At 32.1% G+C, this 21,677-nt stretch overlaps 3 protein-coding genes across 5 annotated transcripts; 2 read left to right on the top strand and 1 right to left on the bottom strand.

Annotated features, from left to right (window-relative positions):
- Positions 1–5,252: 5,252 nt before the first annotated feature.
- On the bottom strand, positions 5,253–6,950 carry LOC106770578 (glycine-rich cell wall structural protein). Of its 3 annotated transcripts, XM_022785298.1 has the most exons (3): positions 6,303–6,950; positions 5,847–6,134; positions 5,253–5,764 (listed from the first exon to the last, which is right to left on the bottom strand). In XM_022785298.1, exons 1-3 carry the CDS (start codon positions 6,880–6,882, stop codon positions 5,520–5,522), a joined length of 1,113 nt encoding a protein of 370 aa, XP_022641019.1. In that variant the 5' UTR covers positions 6,883–6,950; the 3' UTR covers positions 5,253–5,519. The 3 variants fall into 3 exon arrangements, with proteins under 3 accessions (XP_022641019.1, XP_014511863.1, XP_022641018.1); XM_014656377.2 differs by having other exon boundaries at positions 5,847–6,950; XM_022785297.1 differs by having other exon boundaries at positions 5,253–5,830; positions 5,913–6,950.
- An 8,995-nt stretch (positions 6,951–15,945) lies between these two features.
- On the top strand, positions 15,946–16,704 carry LOC106770576 (uncharacterized mitochondrial protein AtMg00810-like). Its single transcript, XM_014656376.1, has one exon. It carries the CDS (start codon positions 15,946–15,948, stop codon positions 16,702–16,704), a length of 759 nt encoding a protein of 252 aa, XP_014511862.1.
- Positions 16,705–20,473: 3,769 nt separating this feature from the next.
- Positions 20,474–21,475, top strand: LOC106771698. The gene is made up of 2 exons (XM_014657702.2): positions 20,474–20,663; positions 20,788–21,475. Exon 2 carries the CDS (start codon positions 20,896–20,898, stop codon positions 21,280–21,282), a length of 387 nt encoding a protein of 128 aa, XP_014513188.1. The 5' UTR covers positions 20,474–20,663; positions 20,788–20,895; the 3' UTR covers positions 21,283–21,475.
- The last annotated feature ends 202 nt before the right edge of the window (positions 21,476–21,677 follow it).

Genomic DNA, 21,677 nt, shown 5'->3' with positions numbered 1-21,677 from the left:
TCTACCAACCCGTGGTGGGTCGGTTCGAGTTCAAATTTTTTCAGATTACTAATAAGTGAACCGGTTTGGATTGGCTCACTAAGTGACCAGTTAGATTGAGTTACCTGTTTGGAAAGCATTACTTTTTAATATGTCATATTTTAATTAGATAAATTTATCTTTCAATAAATAAAAATTAATTGATTTAATTATTTGTAAAGTAAGTGATTGACTCACTTTTCTTTATTTTAAACTAATTAAATAACGAAATTATTATTATTTAATTTTTAATTAAATTAAATTTATAGCAATAAAGACACTTTAATCATTTCATAAACATATTAATTTACAATTTTTTAAAATTAATTATATCGATTAAATAATTTATCATTATTTTATTCATTTTTCTTTACTTTTCATATTTTTCAAATCTAAACAATTGTTCTCTTCATTCTCTTTTTATTTTCTTTTTCTTTTTCATTCAATCATTTATACTCTTAAATAAAAGAAATCCGAGGAGACTTTTAGTGAGAAATAAGACAAAAACAGTAGAATCATTACAAACTAAAATAACATTTTTTTTGTTCTGTGTAAATATATTACAAAATGTTAATACTATTTGTATTCATGAAGAAAACTTTGGAAACATGCAGATATTGTAACATAATTTACGCACTTGCAGTTTATGTGAGGAGAAGCTGAGACACACTTCGTTTTCGTGTTATAAGGGCTTTGATGACCAAATTTAACATCTAATTTGCATTTTTATTAGTATCTTGGGTTAGGTATTTATGTCTCGTTCTGTATTTGGGCCGTGTTAAGCCCATTAGCTAGCATTTTCTTTTGAACATTTGGCAGGCATAATGCTATGCAAAACAAAATATAACTATAGGATAGGAGTGTTTTTAAATAATTTCAACATTATCCTTCTGAGCATAGGTTGAAATTTTTTAACTTAGTAAAAAGTTTTTATATTTTCTCTCTCCTATTTAACTCACGCCACTTATTAACCATACACACATTTACTTTACTTGAAACCATAGCCGTTGCACTGTTTTTTGTTGCTTTACATGGCTTTACGCTGCTTTATGCATGAACTTCTCCTTCATCGCTGCGAAGTATCACACCTTACACACATTGTATTTTGTTGTCCTTCAAATATGTTCATTTTCATTTGAGATTTATAGTGTATTCAGAGTCTAGAGATCAGAACGGTTGTTTTAATTGGATTTGGAAAACTGGTAAAGGATGTACAGAGTTATAACGAAGTTCAAAATTCGGGGAAAGTTTAATTGAATTTTGAAATTTGATGAAGGTTTAATGGAATTTTAAAATTTAGTAAAGCCTTGATCAGAAATGTTTATTGGATTTCAAATTCAGTTGAGGTTTCATTGAATTTTGAAATCTATTTTGTATATTTTTTTTAAAAATTTGTAGTGTTTTTATATTGTATTTAGATTTTAATATTTGATGAATTTGTCTCTTACGAGTATGATAAGAACACTAAGTGCATTGATATATTGAGATGAGAATTCTTTACAAGATAAATGGAGTAGGAGACTTATAGTATCAACTTGTAGAAGACGACTTAAAGAAGCTAATGTTGATGCTCACAAGGAGTATATAACAATATTATTCAACAATAGTTGAGCAACATGAGGATGTTCAAGAATAAGGTGAAGTAGGTAGATTTCCAGAAGATCCACGTGATACATCACATATGACTCACTATGCGAATCGTGTTGCATATGTGTTGTGGAAGGTCGAGGTTAGTACAATATTTCAATTGTAATGGCTAATGAGTTGTTTGAATGATTTCATATATAATTATTTTTTATAGGAAAAAGGGGAGATCAAGTTGATCTCCCATGACAAAAAAAAAATTAAATAAATTTAGAACATGTCATGAGGTAATTCAACATTTTGTGTTGAATTCTAGTTTGATGTCCCTACATGATATTTCTTACGATTACACCAACAAGAGTTTGATATTAGCATTCATTCATATATGACATTTCAAGACAATAAGTTTTTATGTCTTGGTGGGTGAGATGACTGTCACACTATATGGTTGTCACACTAGATGACATGTCGACATTGCTACACCTACCTATAGTGAACAATTATATCCAATTGAAGAGTTCGAATTTGAAGAAGTTTAGTCTACTATCTAGAACCTTTAGGCATGCACAACGCGATGGTTGGAGCTGAGATGAGACAAGCATGTAGTCACAAAGTTAGGCTTAATTGGTTGAGGGATGTTTATAATGAATGTTGTGAATAACAATAGTGGTAGTGTGTCACATAGGCATACTTGTTGCATAATTTTGAATGCACTATTTTCACTAATAAGAGCGTCAACTTGATATGTCTATCTTGCTTAGTGCTCTTCAGAGACTTACACACATGTGGCGAATATGCCTGGAGAGTTGTTGTACTAGACCACTTGTATGAACAACTCAGAGATGTTAGCTTTGCTAAGACAAAGCAAATGATTGAATATTTGACTCTTTTATAGGTACACATATATCTTACACTTTGATTTCTTTTATATTTTTATTATTCACCTAGCTTTTCATCGAACCCTGTCTATTATCCATGACATTTTTCCATGCTTATGTCACAACATTCCTTGCATCAATAAAATCTATTAATATTTTACACTTGGCTTTTATACTTTTTAGAATGTAGAAATAACACTGGAGATAATAAAATTCAGGAAACATACTGTCAATGATATCTATAATCATCCATCTTTAAATATTAAGTATCTATAATATAACATCTTCACCACTTAATACTAATAATAATACCCCAACAAATTCTTATAAAAAATTCTAACAAATTAAAAATAAAATTAGAAACAAAAAACTTCAATAAAAGAATTAAAGAAATAATATAACTTCGAAATTTAATAAAATCTTAACCGAATTTCAAAATCTGACGTCCACCTTAATCAAATTTCGAAATTTAGTGACTTTATTATTTGAATTTTAAAATCCACTTAATTTATTAGTCGAATTTCGAAATTTGATGAACTTGTAAAACAACTTTCGACATCCTTCAAAATTTGGAGTCATTAATCGAATTTCATAATCTAATCAAATTTTTAACCAAATTTTGAAATTTGTTGAGATTGTAAATTGACTTTCAACATTCGATTTGTTTCCTAAAACTTTCAAATGCAATGAAACTAAATAAAACCAAGTTGTGAAGAAGATGAACAGGAACACCACTACCAAGGAAGATCACCAACAAAACTCGAACAACAGATAATCACGAATGACAAAGGAGGATCAATAAAGAGAGAGAAACCATGAACCAAAGGAAGAAGAATGAAGTAGAGAATGAATGAAACGGGTGCAGGAGTTGAGTAAATGTATTGGTGAAGAATTAAGTTTCGTTTAGTAAGCATTAACTATTATTTTCCTATCCTATATTTTTTTTTTTATTTAATAAGAGACGAAAGAGTTTACTTGAATGTGTAGAAAGAAGTGTTGAAGTTGTAGGAAATAATACTCTAAATATAGTGATTATATATATATATATATATATATATATATATATATATATATATATATATTTGTGATTTCAATTAGAAATACTTAAAAGAAAGAATTAGAGTATTTGATGTTATGTTACTAGGGTCTCTCATTTTATAAAATAATAATTATATTAAGAATGAATATGGTATTAAGTTATTGAGGATAGTGGTGTTGTTTGTAGGTACTGTAATTATAATTAGTGTAGGTTTTATTTGGAATGTGAAGATGACTTCCCAAATTTATTAGGTATATAGTTGACTATATAAAGTCCAATAATAAATGTCTCCTTCTTCTATATTGCGACAACAAGAAAAAAGTGGTTATGTGTTGTGCACCTCATTTCTAAAGTCAGCATTGACAGAATGAATTCCTATGGCCAATTACTCCTATATATACAAACGTCTCTTTCATATGCTATATTTTCTTTAATTTATATCACTTAAATAATTTAAAATCGAGTTAATTATCATGACGTAATCCTCACTCTCTTCCATACCTTTTTATCATTATAGCAAAGACACATAATTTACATAGCAAAAATTATTAAACTTTCCAACTAGAAAGAAAAAAGGATCGAAATAGATTAATTCATACGCAGAGATGAAACTAAAATTGATTTTTATTTTTTAGTTATCCACTTAATAAAAGTAAAATATATGTCCATTAATCATAAACTACATATACATATAAATTTTATACAAATCTTCTATAATATGAGGATTCAATTTAATTACATTAATCATCAATTAAAATACATATGTTTTAATTATGTAATGAAAATAGACTATAATTATTGTTCAACTTTATTTTTTTCTTAACGTATATTATTTCACATCACTTAAAAATCCAGCTTTCATCTTATTATGAACTGCAGTCTTGACAATATATTCATAGCTACAAAAGGATATTGTTTTATAGTGATAATTGGAATCAAGTAGTGAGAATTAAAATAATAACCCTATATATAAGAAGATAAAGTTTGACTCTCTTTTTTTTCAGTTTTTGGCAACCAATCACAAATATCAGAAATAGTTTAAAACTTTTTAAACTGTGAAATAGTTTCACCTAATCAAAGTGTTCAAATTGTATCCTCAATCATGTTATATTACGAGTTTCTGAACTATAAATTCCTACAATTGGAAGTCTTTCACTGCACTGTAATCATTTCTCCATAATAATGCCATCATGTTCATGTTGGTCCTTCCATACGTACGGTAAAATGATGAGCAATCAAATAAGATCCAAAACTTATAGCCAATTTATCCCATCTATCTTCTTGCTCAGAAATTAATGGTGAGCTAAAACTTATTTGTTCAAAATAATCTTTTGACACCAATTGTATACCTACTGAAAGAGATTAAAAAAGTAAAATATAAAAATATGCATGATAGGTAATATAATTATTTGTTAAGAAATAGTTTTTTTTTTAAATAAACATTACTTTGTTTAGAACGAATGACAATAAAGGATAATAAATCTATAAATCACATTCTTCAAAAAAAGTTAGAAATTTCAAGAATTTAATCGTAAAATTAAATTTAAATTATTTAACAATAGCATGCTACGATAAAAGTCACAATTTTCTATCAATGAGTTTGTTTCATTAAAAATACTGATATTCACATATTTTTATATTTATTTGACATATAATATAAATATAAAATAATTATAAAAGAATAAAAAAATTTATATAAAAATAAAATTAATATTATCACACCATGCGTAAGATATTGCAACTCTTGAAAATACTGTCATTTTGTTCTTATGGAAGACAAAGGAAAAAAAGAAAAGAGAGTAAACATCACTCTCATGCTTTCATGCTTTCATTTAACATTAAGTATTAAAGAAAACGAGGAGTAGTACATAAATGTTATAATAACCAAAAGAGCAAATAATTCTCTTTCGCTCGGACGATATTTTCTATACCAATCATCATGGCTAATGCAAAGACGACGTTGAAATATAAGTTTCTCATGCATGCAACGTCTACAATGCTCAGGGGTGTCCAATTCCACCACCGCCACCTCCTCCACCGCCGCCGCCAAATCCACCTCCAGATCCTCCGCCAAATCCACCACCGCCACCGAATCCACCACCACCGCCAAAGCCTCCACCTTTGCCTATTCCTCCTCCAATGCCACCACCTTTTCCAATTCCCCCACCAAAACCTCCGCCTTTGCCAATTCCACCCCCTATACCACCACCTTTTCCAAAGCCTCCACCACCACCTAAACCTCCACCTTTGCCAATTCCTCCTCCAACACCGCCCCCTTTTCCAAAGCCACCACCACCACCTAAACCTCCACCTTTGCCNACCTCCACCTTTGCCAATTCCTCCTCCAACACCGCCCCCTTTTCCAAAGCCACCACCACCACCTAAACCTCCACCTTTGCCAATTCCTCCTCCAATACCACCACCTTTGCCAATTCCACCTCCTATGCCACCGCCTTTTCCAAAGCCACCACCTCCACCTAAACCTCCACCTTTGCCAATTCCTCCTCCGACACCACCACCTTTGCCAATTCCACCTCCTACGCCACCACCTTTTCCAAAGCCACCGCCGCCGCCTAAACCTCCGCCTTTTCCAATTCCTCCTCCAACACCACCACCTTTTCCAAAACCACCACCACCACCTAAACCTCCACCTTTACCAATTCCACCTCCAACACCGCCACCTTTTCCAAAGCCACCACCACCACCTAAACCTCCACCTTTACCAATTCCACCTCCAACACCGCCACCTTTTCCAAAGCCACCACCACCACCTAAACCTCCACCTTTGCCAATTCCTCCTCCAACACCACCACCTTTTCCAATTCCTCCTCCAACACCACCACCTTTTCCAAAACCGCCGCCGCCGCCTAATCCTCCCCCTTTGCCAATTCCACCTCCAACACCACCACCTTTTCCAAAACCACCACCAGCACCTCCTCCAATGCCACCACCCTTTCCAAACCCTCCACCAGCACCACCACCAAGTCCTCCACCTTTACCTATCCCACCTCCTTTACCAAATCCTCCACCAGCTCCACCTCCAATCCCATGTCCACCCCCAGCTCCACCACCAAACCCTCCTCCAGCACCACCACCTCCACCTGCTCCTCCTCCTCCGCCAAACCCTCCTCCACCTCCAAACCCTCCACCGGCTCCTGCTCCTCCACCAAACCCACCTCCGAACCCTCCCCCTCCTCCTGCTCCTCCACCAATTCCACCACCGAACCCACCTCCCTTCCCAAACCCTACATTCTTTTCTTCATCATTTTTCACAGTTACTACATCCCTTGCAACCACATTGGCAACAAAGGCATGAACACAAAGCAATAACAACAAACCTAATCTTTTGTTCCTTAGCAACATTTTTAATTGCTAGCCACTCACTCACTGACACTCTTCAATCCTCGTTGGTGAAGTTTGTAGAAGTATGAAGGGCTTTTATAACCCAGAGTATCCATATCGCAATCACAAGCTGGACCCTCTCGGTGACTTTAATTGGTTTCAACCACTAACTGTTTACGGCATTAATTGCACACCGTTTTGCAATTATTCATGGCCTGTTTGGCGCACCTTCATTTCACACTGAAGATGTATCCCTTCAAAACTTTGTACTACTGGACTGACAATGAAACTAGCGCCAATTTCAAAATCCCACATGGCCATAGCTGAATAATAAATTTTTACTATTACTTATCATGTCGACTATAGTCCTTCTTCCACTGGCCAAGCTTTGCATTGTCTATATGCCATTCTCGTAGTTCATTCAATGAGCAAATTCTCGTTCTATTTCTGCAACTTGTCTTTATGTGGGTGTATGAAATTTGTTCTCAGTTCCCATTCATCATGTGTGCCTTAATTGTTATGTGCAATACACACAAGTGTACTTGATAGGTTACATAGAAGTGTTTGAATGAAAAGAAGTTGCATGGATGTTTCTGACCTAATCTCCATAAGTTAGACTAGAATTAGGAAAGATAATTATACGTTTTTCTGCATAATCCGATATAGTATAGCAATTAGTTAGCTTGTGAAAGGAGTGCCAGAAATCATATAAATTAAACTTAGCATTATTAAAATTAGTGGGTTAGTTGGGCTTTATTACACTTTGTAAGCATTTGCCGACCAGTGACAGTGAATTGCACACTATGTGGCTTTCACAGTTGAAAAATATCTGAGGCAAGATTCAAAGAATACAGTAATCTGAAATGAAAACTAATTATAAATCTACGTTAGGCAACGTACGTATAGTAAATATGATGGGCCCAAGCGAAGTCCTCTCACAGAAAAATTAAGTGTTGTATAAAGATTCATCAAAGTTTTGGAAGAAAGAAGTGCTTTGGTGAAGCAGTGCATGTGCTCGGCAGATGCATTATTAATGCCCAGTGGAATTCTATTTTGATCTCCAGATCTGTGTGCCTGGCATCCATATATATCTCACCAAATTAAAGTAACCAGATAACAGAAAGAGACCCACAGTATTGCCTCACTGTATTTTGTTTTTCTTTAGCATAGGAAAGATAGGACGGGACGGGACGGGACAGCGTCTTTCACTTTATATCTCAATTTTTTTTTGCCACAGTAAATTTTGGAAAGGAATAATTGTTTTGGTTTTTGATCCTATCGTCAGTGGTAGCAGTAGAGTATGTCTTTGCCTTACCTCATGTGTATATAAGTAGAAAAAGAGAAAACATTAAATGCGCAACTCAACTTGTACAGTTAGAGTTGGTTTTCAGGCCTCCACATATGACCAAGCTCTCTCACTTCCCATTCACAAAATAATTGCCCATAAATGTTATTGCCAAAGTGAATGTCTTTTTCGAGGTGTGAATTTTGCTAATGGTGTATGGATAAGTCCTAGCCTCTTTTTATTAAGCTCTTTTTAGGGGTTTTAAACCAGGGTTAAAAATGCGTTTCAACCCCACAACTTTGTACCAAGTGAGTTAGAGTAATAGCCAAAGCACTTTTAGTTTCCTTTAATTGATTCTTAAAAGTTTAATACTTTGAATATGAGTAAAAGATTAAGTTAAATTATTATCTAAAACAAAAACAAACCAACTCGTATCAAATGTAAAATCAAGTTGACTTAGATAAAAAATCAAGATGAACTCATATAAATAAAAAATTGAGACAAATCAATTCAGATTAAGGATTGAGTTGAGTTAACCCAAACCCAAAATCAAGATAGATTAAACTAAAACTCAAAATGTTTCAATCAAGATTAACTCGAGCTAAAAACAAAAATCATGTTACATGAGTTGAAAACAAACACATAGCAACCGAAATGTTCAAACACACAAAATTCATGAACAACTCTAATTTATTATAGCTACATAAGAAATTCAATTCTCTTCCCTTTTTTGAGTTAACTGTTACTAGTAAAAATAAGCAATCGGTTTAGCCTTTGCCCGTAATTCTCTTTTTTAGTTAACTATTACATAGTATAATCGATAGGTTTAGCCATTACCAGTAAAAAGTACTTCATTGCATCATCTATACTATATGGATCAAACAGAAATAGTTATAAAAATTTAGTAATGTAAAATTTTTATTTAACAAGTCTTTTTACCCGTGAGAGCGAAATTTAATATTTATTTACAAATTGGACTTAATAATTTATAAAAAAATGACTAATTTAATGAATATGTTTATAATAATAATAATAAATATTATTATTATTATTAGAATCCTAAGCACGGATACACAACATCAAATTGGATTAAAAAACTTATATATATATATATATATATATATATATATATATATATTTAAGAATTATAATCTATAAAAAAATTCATCAGTAAAAGATTTTTAAGTCATTAAAAGATTTTGAATCTTTTGAATAAGAGAAAATGAAGATGACGATTGTGTCTTTCCTAATAAAATGTTATGTATATTTATAAGGTTTTTGAATTTTGTAGTTTATGTGATAAAATTAATAATATAAAAAGTACATAAAATAATATCGTCAAATATAATAATTTACTTTATATGATAATTAACAAAATAATAATGATAACATCACACTTTATTTGATTTATCAAATATCTTTTTAATATATATGATATTAAAAAATATTACAAAGTTATTAAATTATCAAAATTTGACGACATATATTATTAATATGTGAATATTTGTATCATAACCACTTTAGTTTAACGAAAATGAATGGATTTGTATCAACAAATATAATTCTAAATATTTCATTCATAACTACTTTAGTTTAACAAAAATGAATGGACGGTGTTAGACTATATAACTTAACATAATTACTGGTAAGATATGTATAATAATAATTATAATTATTATTATTAAATAAATTTATTTAATAAGAATTATAACTCACTTATAAATTTATAAATAAAATAAAATAATTATATCAATTATAATTTGGACTAACATTATATTTTTTATGTCAGTTAAACTTTTAACAAGTGTATAAAAGTATTTTCCAAATTCGTTTAGTTTAAAATCGATATCTTTCTAGATGGATTTAAATTTAACTTATATGATGGAAACATTATTAAAATTGCAATATTTATTCTGTAAAAATAAATAAATTACAGAGACTCAAGAAAAAACGAGTTGGTTGCTATGTAAATTTTGAAAGTTGTATGAAATATTTGTAAAAAAAAAAATAAAATCCATAGAATATAATATATTATAGTAGTGAAATTCTTATCTATCTAAAAAATGAAAATTTATTTTTGTGTTTTATTTATTTTTTCTCTTTTTTTCTTACGTTCTACTTCTCTTTCTTTTCTGTTACCATAAACTATCACGGTATTCACCACTGTGAATACTGTCTCCATAAGACATTCATCATTTTCTTATTTTTGTTGAGAGAAAAATGAATAATAACAACGATTTTTGAAGAAAAAAAAAAGTTCGTTATGTCAGTTTCTTTTATAGTTTATATAGAATATGTTTTACCATGTTATGTGATTCATATTTATGTTAATCTTACAAAGAACATAAAAGTTTGTAAAAAATCAACAAGTCATAGTTTTAGTAGTGATGTATAGGTATTTTTTTTCCATTTTTCCTTATATATATATATATATATATATATATATATATATGGGGTTTGCTAATTTACGGGAGTTTTTCAGTTGGTAAATTTTAGCAAAGTGTATCCAGTTTTAGGTTACAAAAACATCCCTATTAAAAAAGAAAACCAACTTTAAATTCAAGGGTATTTTGATAATTTTAAAATTTAATTTAAAATAAAAAAATAAAAGGTAGTTATGAAAAATCTTGATTGGTCCACGTGTTGAGAGAAGTTATTAGCTTTTATTATATAATTTTTGAAAGATAGTTTTTTTTAAAATAAAAAGTAAAATAAAAGGTAGTTGTTTTTTTAACCTAAACGGATTTTATAAACCCAGACGGGTTCTATAAACCCAAACGGGTTCTATAAACCGTTCTATAAACTCAGAAGGAATCTATAAACCCCGGGTTCTATAAACCCAGACGGGTTCTATAAAGTCATGGAAATAAAAATTGCAAAAGATACCTTTAAGTCATGGAAAATATGTTACCTATGGATGTGATCCACCCATTTTTAAAACACAACGTAACTATAAAAATTATATCTATTTAAAAATATTATAATTAAAAATATTCTGGTGGAAAATAACTATCTTTCTTTTTATTTTTATTTTAAAAAACAATTAATGAATAACTACTTTTTTTATTTTTTATTTAAATTAAATTTTAAAATTATTAAAGTATCTTTATATTTAAAATATGTTTTTTTTTTTAAATAGGAATATTTTTGTAACTTCAAATTTGGTACACTTTGCTAAACTAAAATGTACCAATTGAAAAATCACTTTACGTAAATTAGCAAACTCATATATATATATATATATATATATATATATATATATATATATATATATATATATATATATATATATATATATTTTGTAACACTATGACCTGTTATCACCCTCTTCATTATTCTCTCTTGAGACTTGATGCACGTTATTCTGCATTCTTCCTTTCTCATCATCATCATCTTGTTTCTTCTCTCATACTTATATATGTTGGAAATGTATATGCCTTTATTGTTCATGTGAAGTTGAAATTGTGGTTAGGATTAAAGAGAAAATAATTGAAGGATTGTAATTAAAGACAGAATTAAGATTAAGGTGAATCTTATTGTAAGAGGTAAGATGTAAGAACGAAAAAGTAGAGGAGGAAACAATTTCAAAGACACGTGTGAATCTTGTTAAACAATATTATGTATATTAATTTAGGATAATTTATTCTGTATTATTTTATTTATTTACATATTTATCATGCTTTATATCTTTTCATTGTGTTGAGAATCTTTCAATTCTCTTCATTGTCTTGTTAGGACAGTTCATCATTGTCGTGTTTGAACAGTGGTTTGTTTGTTCGTTTTTATTCTTTTTTCTGTTTTCCGTTCTCCCTTTGAAACTCTATATATACAGAGTTCCTTCCCATTTTCCCATTATCAGAAACACAAAATCCCAACGCATTTTGTATGAACATTGAAATAATAAAAGGAGTTGTTTTTCTTTCTTACCTCATCGTGATCTTCAACTTTCTCTTCTGCGTCGACGACAACCGCCGCCGTATCGGAGCTCTGCCGACCACCGTCGTTTATCTCTCTCTACCATAAGAGGAAACCTCTGGACGCTTCTCTCTCTCTCTCTCACTCTGCTCCCACTTTTCATAATGCCACGCAGACATCCACTTTCTTCTTTTCATTCAATCTAACGGGCCGAACATGTATTGGGCCTCAAGTGCACAGTGCTCAGTCCAAACCAATATGGTATCAGAGCAGGTCTAGTACCTGCTCTGCTTCCGTTGCCAACGCTGCTGTTTCTTAGATCTTCTTGGGCTGGTTTCTTGGAGTCTTTTTGCTGCCATGGACCAATCTGACCAATCCTCCAATCCAGTGAGCCCATTCTATCTACACCCGGGAGAAAACCCAGGTTTGACTTTGATTACACAAATTCTTAACGAAAATATCTACTCATCCTGGAGCATAGCCATGAGAAGGGCTCTGCTTTCAAAGAACAAAATTAAATTCATAGACGGGTCCATAAAGAGACCCCAAAAAATTGATGCTGCCTATGACGCATGGGAAAGATGTAACGTGATAATTCTGTCATGGATAACGAAGACTTTATCTCCACATATTGCTGAAATCGTCATCTACGTCGAAGAAGCGAAAGAATTATGGGATGAGCTTAAGGAGAGACTTTCCAAAGGAGATTATTTCAAAATCTCAGACTTGTTGCAAGACATACATTCGATTAAACAAGGAGAACAGGGAGTCAGCCAGTTCTTCACTGACCTTAAAATCTTATGGGAAGAACTGGAGTCTTTAAGACCTATACCTATCTGCACTTGTGAGACTACATGCAGTTGTGACTTGTCCAAGGTTTTGTTAAAATATAGAGAAATGGAACATGTGATTTGCTTTTTGAAAGGATTTAATGATTCTTATAATATTGTTAGAACGCAGATTCTTTTAATGGATCCTTTACCCAATGTTAACCGTGTTTTCTCTCTGATTATCCAACAAGAAAGACAGGAAAAGCAAAGTACTGCAGAAACTAGAATTCTGGCAAATGTTGCTGATAGAAGCAATCAGTGGAAACCAGACCAGAACTGGAGGAATCAGGGACGGGGTTCTGGAGTTCGTGGTCAAGGCAGAGGAAGGGGAAGAAACCCAGATTATGGAAAACAATGTTCTTATTGTAACAAGATGAATCACACTATTGATGAGTGCTATTCTAAGCACGGATACCCCCCATGGTATAAGAAAGAAGATAAAAGGAATGATTGGAATTCTGTCAATGTTTGTCAAAGCAACACTGATTCAGAAGGCACCTTGAAGATACAACAACAGACCAACAGTAGTAATAATACAAATCCCTTCACTCCAGAACAGATGCAAAAACTTCTAAAAATGACAGATAAGGCTGAAGAACCATCATTTCACAAGATTAATCAAGTTCAGAGGAAAGAAATTGAAAATAAACCAGGTAATTTCTCCTGGATTATTGACACCGGTGCAACAGATCATGTTACGCATGATAAGACTAACTTTGTTGTTTTTTACAAAATTAAACCTATTTCCATCAAATTGCCAAATAATACTATCATCATTGCTGAACATCCTGGAACAGTGCAGTTTACTGAAAATTTTATCATCTTCAATGTTCTCTATATACCTAATTTTTGTTTTAATTTGATCTCTGTTCAAAGTCTTATCAAAGACTTGAATTGTAATCTAATATTTTCCTTTGAGAATACTCAGATAAGGGAGAATTGTTCATTGAAGATGATTGGATGTGTTAAACCTTGGAATGGTCTCTATTACCTACAAGATTTCCCTAAACCTAATCAAAGATATATTTCAAAGACTATTTTCTCATTTAAAAAGAATGATGTTAACCTGTGGCATCATAGACTAGGTCATCCAGGACACAAAGTTGTAAAGCGCATATGTGAAATGTTTCCTTATGTTAAGACTAATACAGATATTGTATGTGACACTTGCCATTATGCAAAACAGCACAAGTTACCCTTTACAAAAAGCTTATCTGTTACTACTGAATGTTTTGAGGTTATTCATTGTGATATTTGGGGGCCATTAAATATTGTTTCTGTTCACGGGCACAAATACTTTCTTAGTATAGTTGATGATTTTAGCAGACACACATGGGTGTTCCTAATGAATAACAAAGGACAAACCAGAGACTTATTACAAAATTTTGTTATTAAATCAAGAATCAATTTAACAAAATGATAAAAATCATTAGGTCTGACAATGGACCAAAATTTAAATGTGTGAGTTTCTATGATATGCATGGAATCATTCATCAAAAAAGTTGTGTAGAGACTCCAGAACAAAATTATGTAGTTGAAAGAAAACACCAGCATATACTCAATGTGACACACAACCTTCTTTTTCATTCTAATATACCTAAAGTTTACTGGTCTTATGCTATAGGACATGTTGTATACTTGATAAATAGATTGCCTTCCCCCAGTCTTGAAAATAAGACCCCTTATGATATGCTTTACAATCTACCACCTACTTACTTAGACCTCAAAGTCTTTGGATGTTTATGTTTTGCTTCTACTCTTGAAAACAATAGAAACAAATTGGATCCTAGGGCTAGAAAAGGGGTTTTTCTGGGATATAAGAGTGGTGTCAAAGGCTATATTGTATTAGACATAAACACCAAGGAACTTTTTATAAGCAGAAATGTCATATTTCATGAAGAAGTGTTACCTTATAAGAATTTTCAAGACAACCAGCAAAACACAGAAAATGGGAAGGATGAAGATGAGTTTTTAATTGATCTTTCAAAAGATTATTATCCCATTGATGAAGACCGACATGATGAGCTAGAAGAAATTAACCAAGAGGAGGAACTGCAGAACCCTACTGACACAAATAACAATCAAGAGAACTACAGACACAGAAGACCAGAAAGGGCTAGAAAGACCCCTGCATATCTGGAAGATTACATCCACCAGGTGAACCAATCCTTGACTATGAAAAATAATTTCAAAACTCCTTATCCGATTTCTAATCTGTTATGCTGTAACAATTTGTCAGAGAAACACTCAAAGTACATCATGGCTGTCACTGGAAATAAGGAGCCTCGGACTTAAAATGAAGCTAAAGACAAAAAAGAATGGGTAGAGGCAATGCAGAGGGAAATTAAAGCCTTGCAGGACAATAATACCTGGTTTCTAACTCAACTGCCACCAGGAAAAACTCCTATAGGGTGCAAGTGGGTATATAAAATTAAGTATAGAGCTGATGGAAGCATTGAAAGGCATAAGGCACGGTTAGTGGCAAAAGGGTATACTCAACGGGATGGGATAGACTACCTTGACACTTTTTCACCAGTAGCAAAACTCACCACTGTTAGACTTCTGATAGCACTTGCTGCATCTAATAATTGGTTCTTATACCAATTAGATGTTGACAATGCGTTTCTTCACGATGACCTTAATGAAGAGGTTTATATGCAACCCCCTCCAGGACTGGATATTTATATAAAGGGGCAGGTTTGCAAACTAACTAAATCCCTGTATGGCTTGAAACAAGCAAGCAGACAATGATTTGAAAAATTGTCCTCTTATCTAACCTCTGTTAACTACAAACAATCTAAATCTGATCACTCATTATTTACTAAAAGAACTGGTGCCTATTTCACTGCCTTGCTTGTATATGTGGATGACATTGTGTTGGCAGGAAATTCTTTGGAGGAAATCAATTACATCAAAGAACTCTTACACAATAAATTTCGTATAAAGAATCTCGGAGAACTCAAATACTTCCTCGGACTAGAAGTGGCTAGATCTAAAAAGGAAATTCACTTATGTCAAAGAAAGTATGCATTAGAAATACTTGAGGAAACATGAATGGAGGGATGCAAACCTTCTACTACACCCTTCCTTAGAGACACAAGCCCATTATACAAATTGGACAGCCATCTTGATGATCCTGGACCCTACAAAAGGTTGGTAGGGAAGTTTCTTTACCTTACAAATACTAGACCTGATCTATGTTATACAATCAATTTACTTAGTCAGTTTATGCAATCTCCTACAGAACACCATTATCGGGCTGTTCAGCATGTGCTCAGATACATCAAATCCACACCAAGTGAAGGATTGTTTTTCACTGCTGATTCTCCTATGCATCTAAAAGGTTTTAGTGACTCTGATTGGGCTACCTGCCCCAATACCAGAAGGTCAACTACGGGTTTTTGTATCTTTCTCGGGACATCTCTTGTTTCCTGGAAGTCTAAGAAACAGAAAACTGTTTCCAGATCGTCTACTGAGGCTGAATACGCCCTTGCTGCCGCTGTATGTGAAATACAGTGGCTCCATTACCTACTCAAAGATCTTCAAATTGAAGAATCTGGAGTTCCTGCCCTATACTGGGACAACAAGTCTGCTCGCCACATTGCTCATAATCAAAGCTTTCACGAACGGACCAAGCACATCGAGCTTAACTGTCACGTTGTTCGTGAAAAAATTCAGGAAGGCCTTCTACATCTTCTCCCTGTGCGATCTGATGAACAGCTGGCCGACGTCTTCACTAAATTCCCGCATCGCGTCAGCTTCAAGAGTATCGTTCCCAAGCTTGGACTGATTAATATACACCGTCCAGCTTAAGGGGAGGGTGTTGAGAATCTTTCGATTCTCTTCACTGTCTTTTTAGGACAGTTCATCACTGTCGTGTTTGAACAGTGGTTTGTTTGTTCGTTTTTATTCGTTTTTCTGTTTTTCGTTCTCCCCTTGGAACTCTATATATACAGAGTTCCTTCCCCTTTTCCCATTATCAGAAACACAAAATCCCAATGCATTTTGTATGAACATTGAAATAATAAAAGGAGTTGTTTTTCTTTCTTACCTCATTGTGATCTTCAACTTTCTTTTCTACGTCGACGGCAACCGCCGCCGTATCGGAGCTCTGCCGGCCACCGTTGCTTATCTCTCTCTACCATCAGAGGAAACCTCTGGACGCTTCTCTCTCTCACTCTGCTCCCACTTTTCATAATGCCACGCAAACATCCACTTTCTTCTTTTCATTCAATCTAATGGGCCGAACATGTATTGGGCCTCAAGTGCACAGTACTCAGTCCAAACCAATACATTGTTAAGATAAAGAATGGTAACAATTTGATAATGTTGGAGGGTTTGAATTAACAAAATCTCAAAATGAGCAAAGAATTATGGAGAGATAAAGAAATGACACATACACTATTATTACATTTTCATGATAGGAAAAGGAATATGAATCAAGTTATTATTAAGAGGCAGTGTTTGCATGGGATGTGTATTGCGAGGGTATTAAGGTACATGAGAATGAGATAGAATGAGTATATATTAAGGGGTGCGAAAGGTAAGGCCTAGGTTTAAATTCGTCTAGGATCTGACCCAAACCCATTAGGAGGAGTTGCAGTATTGGGGGACTTGACAACAGAAAAATACAAAAAGAAAGTGACAGTTGAAAACGTGTCTAGCTACTGATAATTGATGCTAGTGGAGGAATTTGTAATGGGGTAGACATCAAAGATTCCTTCTCATGTTCTTCCTTTTCTACTATTATTAAATTATATTAGTCTACATATAAATTATTAGGTTTATGTTGACAATTAAAAAACTGATACTTTGGGGAAATTTTCAATTAACAAACCAATTTTTATATATTAATAACGCGTGACAATTCAATTTGTAAATTTAGAATCACATTATAATAATAAATTATGAATATAATTATATAACATGAAATTTAAATAAAAAGAAAAAAAAAACAAAGGAACTCAATGTATTAGACCACTGGTAAAAACTTATTTTACCGAATAATTTCTGAATGTGCGAGATTCCTAGAGATGCAGCATTGGATGTGAAGGTGGAGAAATTGTTGTGCCTCTTATGATGGGGAGAGGGTGATGTGTAGTTCGCGTTTTGAGGTGAAATATAAATAGACCATGATATCTTAATAATTTTTTATAATAAATTATGTATTAATATTTTATTAGTTCGTATATTTAAAACAGATCAATCACAAATTAATATATAAACAATTGTAAAAAAATTGTTAAAAATACATTTTTCAAATCTAAATTTGTGTTGGGGATGCATGATTGATGGAGGAAATCTAATAGCTGTGCAAAAATTGTTTTCATGATGTTATAAACGTCCATGGTGGTCAAGGAATGCATTTGAATTTGGAATTCATTCTTTGTGGGTGGTACCTATTATAAAACTTCATGAAAGAAAAGATAATTGATTTGTATGAGGGGATAGAACCGATTCCAAAAAGAACCATTGCATGCGTTGTTGAGAACTTCGTGTATGTCTTAATTGGTACAAATTATAATGTTTCCTTGGATGATTTTTCTCGTTGAATTTTTATGGGTTAAATATGTTTTTAATCCCTGTATCTTGGAGCGATTTTGGTTTTAGTCTCTTTTTCAAACTAAGGTACAATTTAGTCCTTCAACTTTAAAAAACTCTGGTTTTAGTCCTTTTTACCAATTTTTTTTTAACTTTATTTGCTGTTTCAAACGAGTTTCTGAGATAACATTGAAGCAAAAATGTGTCAAACAGTATAAATAATCCAAATGTTATAATGAGACACAGCAAATAAAGTTAAAAAAAAATTGGTAAAAAGGACTAAAACCAGAGTTTTTTAAAGTTGAAGGACTAAATTGTACCTTAATTTGAAAGAATGACTAAAACCAAAATCGTCCTAGGACTAAAAACATATTTAACCCAATTTTTATTTACATTTCAAGGCCCTTTTCCTTTTCTCAATATATTTATTGCCAATTATTTGTTAAGGAAAAGTTTTTACGTACGTGGCATAAAGAGAATCATGTATATAATATGCTTTTGATTTTAGGGAATGAATTATAGTTTCTCCAACATAACTGTGCTTAATATTTTTCAGGGTTTTACTAAAACTAATCACAACAATAATCATTAATTATGTTTAATAATAATTAAAAATTTTACAATAAAAATATTTTATTTTTAAATTATTATTAAAATACAATGTCAACATACTTTTAACCACAATAATAATTAATATCTAAATAATTTTTTTATACAAATTAATTGCATTATTTATTTATATTATTTATTTTTAATATTGCATCACAGTTTTTAAAATAAATATTTTTAACTCATCCAGAAAAACATTTTATATTAATTTTACATTAATAGTAATTTTGTAATTTTGTTTTTCTGTCTATTAAAACTTTATTTTTTTTTATCTATTATATCAATAAAATTGCTCAAAAAATTTTTACTTTCAAATTCAATTAAATTCCTCAATTCACTCTTCCTCAAATTTATCTTCACAAAAAATACATCATAAGAATTTATCATTTATTCCATCTACTATTGAACTCTTCAATTCTCATATGTTTTGACATATCATGTCATTTATTATTGGATATTTTATTATTCTCACACTTTGTCTTTGATATAAAAAAATTGATTAAAAATAAAAATAAGTTATAGTAGATAAGTATCAAATCTAAATTGAATTAAACTTAAATAGATAATATTGTAATCCTATATTATCTTTATATCTTATATTTATATAAATTTTACAATAGGGTTGTTATAAACATCTTTTTATATTTTGATTTGTATGCTAAAATCTACTTCCTTCAAATTCTATACTAATAGAATTTTAGTTTTTTTTAATGTTTTAATTTTTTTTTCTTTTATCTCCTATATGTTTTATTTTTGTTTTCCTTTCCCTCCTCGTCACCTTCGATCTTATTAGAAGGCACATATTTACAATATACAAATATGTGTATATTGCATAGTGGAGTTTCTTGAAAGTTAACATTCTTATAACTCGTCAAACACTCTCGCACTTACATAAAGGAAGCTATCCCAAGATGGGAGATAAAAATACTCCATTTTTCGAAAATGAAGTAGATTGTGTTGTAAGAATCTGAATAACAATTTAACTGGCTTGAACCACTTTCTCAAAATCAAGTTTAATACCATGAAAACAAGGCTACCAGTTCAACACTGAAAAAAAAAGGCTTTGTAACCATGACAACATAATTTTTGGAGTATGTTTTTTTTTTATAAAATATTTAATTCCATGAAGTATATACATTTGAAGGAAAAAATATTATAAGATTACTTTTTACGATTATTATTTAGTTATTATTTTATTTGTCGTTTTTAATCATATAGAAAAACACATATATATTATTTTTAAATAATTGTACTGACCAAATATGAATTAATTTATATAAATAAATAAAAGAAAGTATTTAAGCAATCAAGAAGATTAAAATTGTATTTAACCTAAAATAGAAAATAGTTATAACTTATTAATGGTGACATAGGAGTTATATATTGAAAATTGAGGGACAAATGAGTAAAACAAATTGTTAGATAAATATATTATGACCCTCTTTTTTCCTCAAACACAGTATTATTCATTCCTCTTTCCTCTCGCATTCGTACTCCCAAACTCCCAAATCACAATTCCTCTCTTTTCTTTCTGGTGTCTCACTCATCTCCGTCGCATGCGGTGGTGATTACTCAAACCCAACAAGATCTGTGCTCGTTTTTTCACCCAACGCCGATCCCTGGTTTCCTTCTTCCACAACCCTAACCCACTCTTTTTCGTCTAATTTTTTAAATTATTATTGTTATTAATTTTATTTTTTTTACCGTTGTTGTCGCGGTTTTTAATTGCATGTTGGAACGCCTTAGTTGTGGGCCCGGTCTGTGCTTCCTTCACTAACGACAAAACTTGAGATTTCGCAAATTTGCCCTTCCAAATCAAAAGTAGTGTCCTCTACGCCTTCGTACAATACGATAATGAGTCAGCATCCGCGTAGAAATTTTCCGGGTGGCAACTCAAGAAAGGGGAAGCTTGCTGAAGTTGACAAATCGGCTGCGCCAAAAGCCGCGGAGCCACCACCATCAAATGGGCTTCTAGCCGGGTATCTAGCCCACGAGTTCTTGACCAAAGGAACTCTTTTGGGTCGGAGGGTTGAACTAGACTCAGCCCGACCCGACTTATCCGGTTCTACCTCAGTAGAACAGAAGAGAATCCGGTTGAACTCGCCGACTGGGGAGGTGAAACCCAGTGCGGTGAAGGAGCATGGTAGTTACGAGGAGGTAGCAAACCTTTTGAAGATAAAGGGAACCTGCATAAAGGGGATTGTGAACCCCACTCAACTTTCCAACTGGATTAACAAGTGACAATGATTTTTTTTTCTTTTCTTTTCTTTTGGCTATTCCTACAGACATATTTCTGCCTGCAAATAACACCATTCCTATTTTGCATACTTCCACAGGTTAGTTTTAATTTCGTTGAACCTGTTTCAGAATGTGCAGATCATCATCACCCATGTCTTTCTCTGTTGCTTCTTCCATATGTTGATTATGAAAATAATTTACTTCTTCTATAAACCCAAATTATCCAAAAAAAAAAAAGAACATAAATTAACCAAAGTAGTAGGTTACTTATTACAATGGTCTCTGTTGATATTTCATTTATTTTATAAAGATCGATTTATTAATATCGCTCTTTTATATTAATACATGTCCTTTAACGATTATATATTTATTCATTTGAATTGAAAATTGACTTATAT

The sequence above is a fragment of the Vigna radiata genome, chromosome 8 (assembly GCF_000741045.1).
Source record: "Vigna radiata var. radiata cultivar VC1973A chromosome 8, Vradiata_ver6, whole genome shotgun sequence".
Classification (NCBI taxonomy): domain Eukaryota; kingdom Viridiplantae; phylum Streptophyta; class Magnoliopsida; order Fabales; family Fabaceae; genus Vigna; species Vigna radiata.
This window is presented reverse-complemented; position numbering and strand designations above follow the sequence as displayed.

Coding starts and splice junctions, on each gene's coding strand:
- LOC106770578 (XM_014656377.2), bottom strand. CDS start 6,882: ATGTTGCTAAGGAACAAAAGATTAGGTTTGTTGTTATTGCTTTGTGTT.
- LOC106771698 (XM_014657702.2), top strand. CDS start 20,896: ATGAGTCAGCATCCGCGTAGAAATTTTCCGGGTGGCAACTCAAGAAAG.
- LOC106770576 (XM_014656376.1), top strand. CDS start 15,946: ATGGAGGGATGCAAACCTTCTACTACACCCTTCCTTAGAGACACAAGC.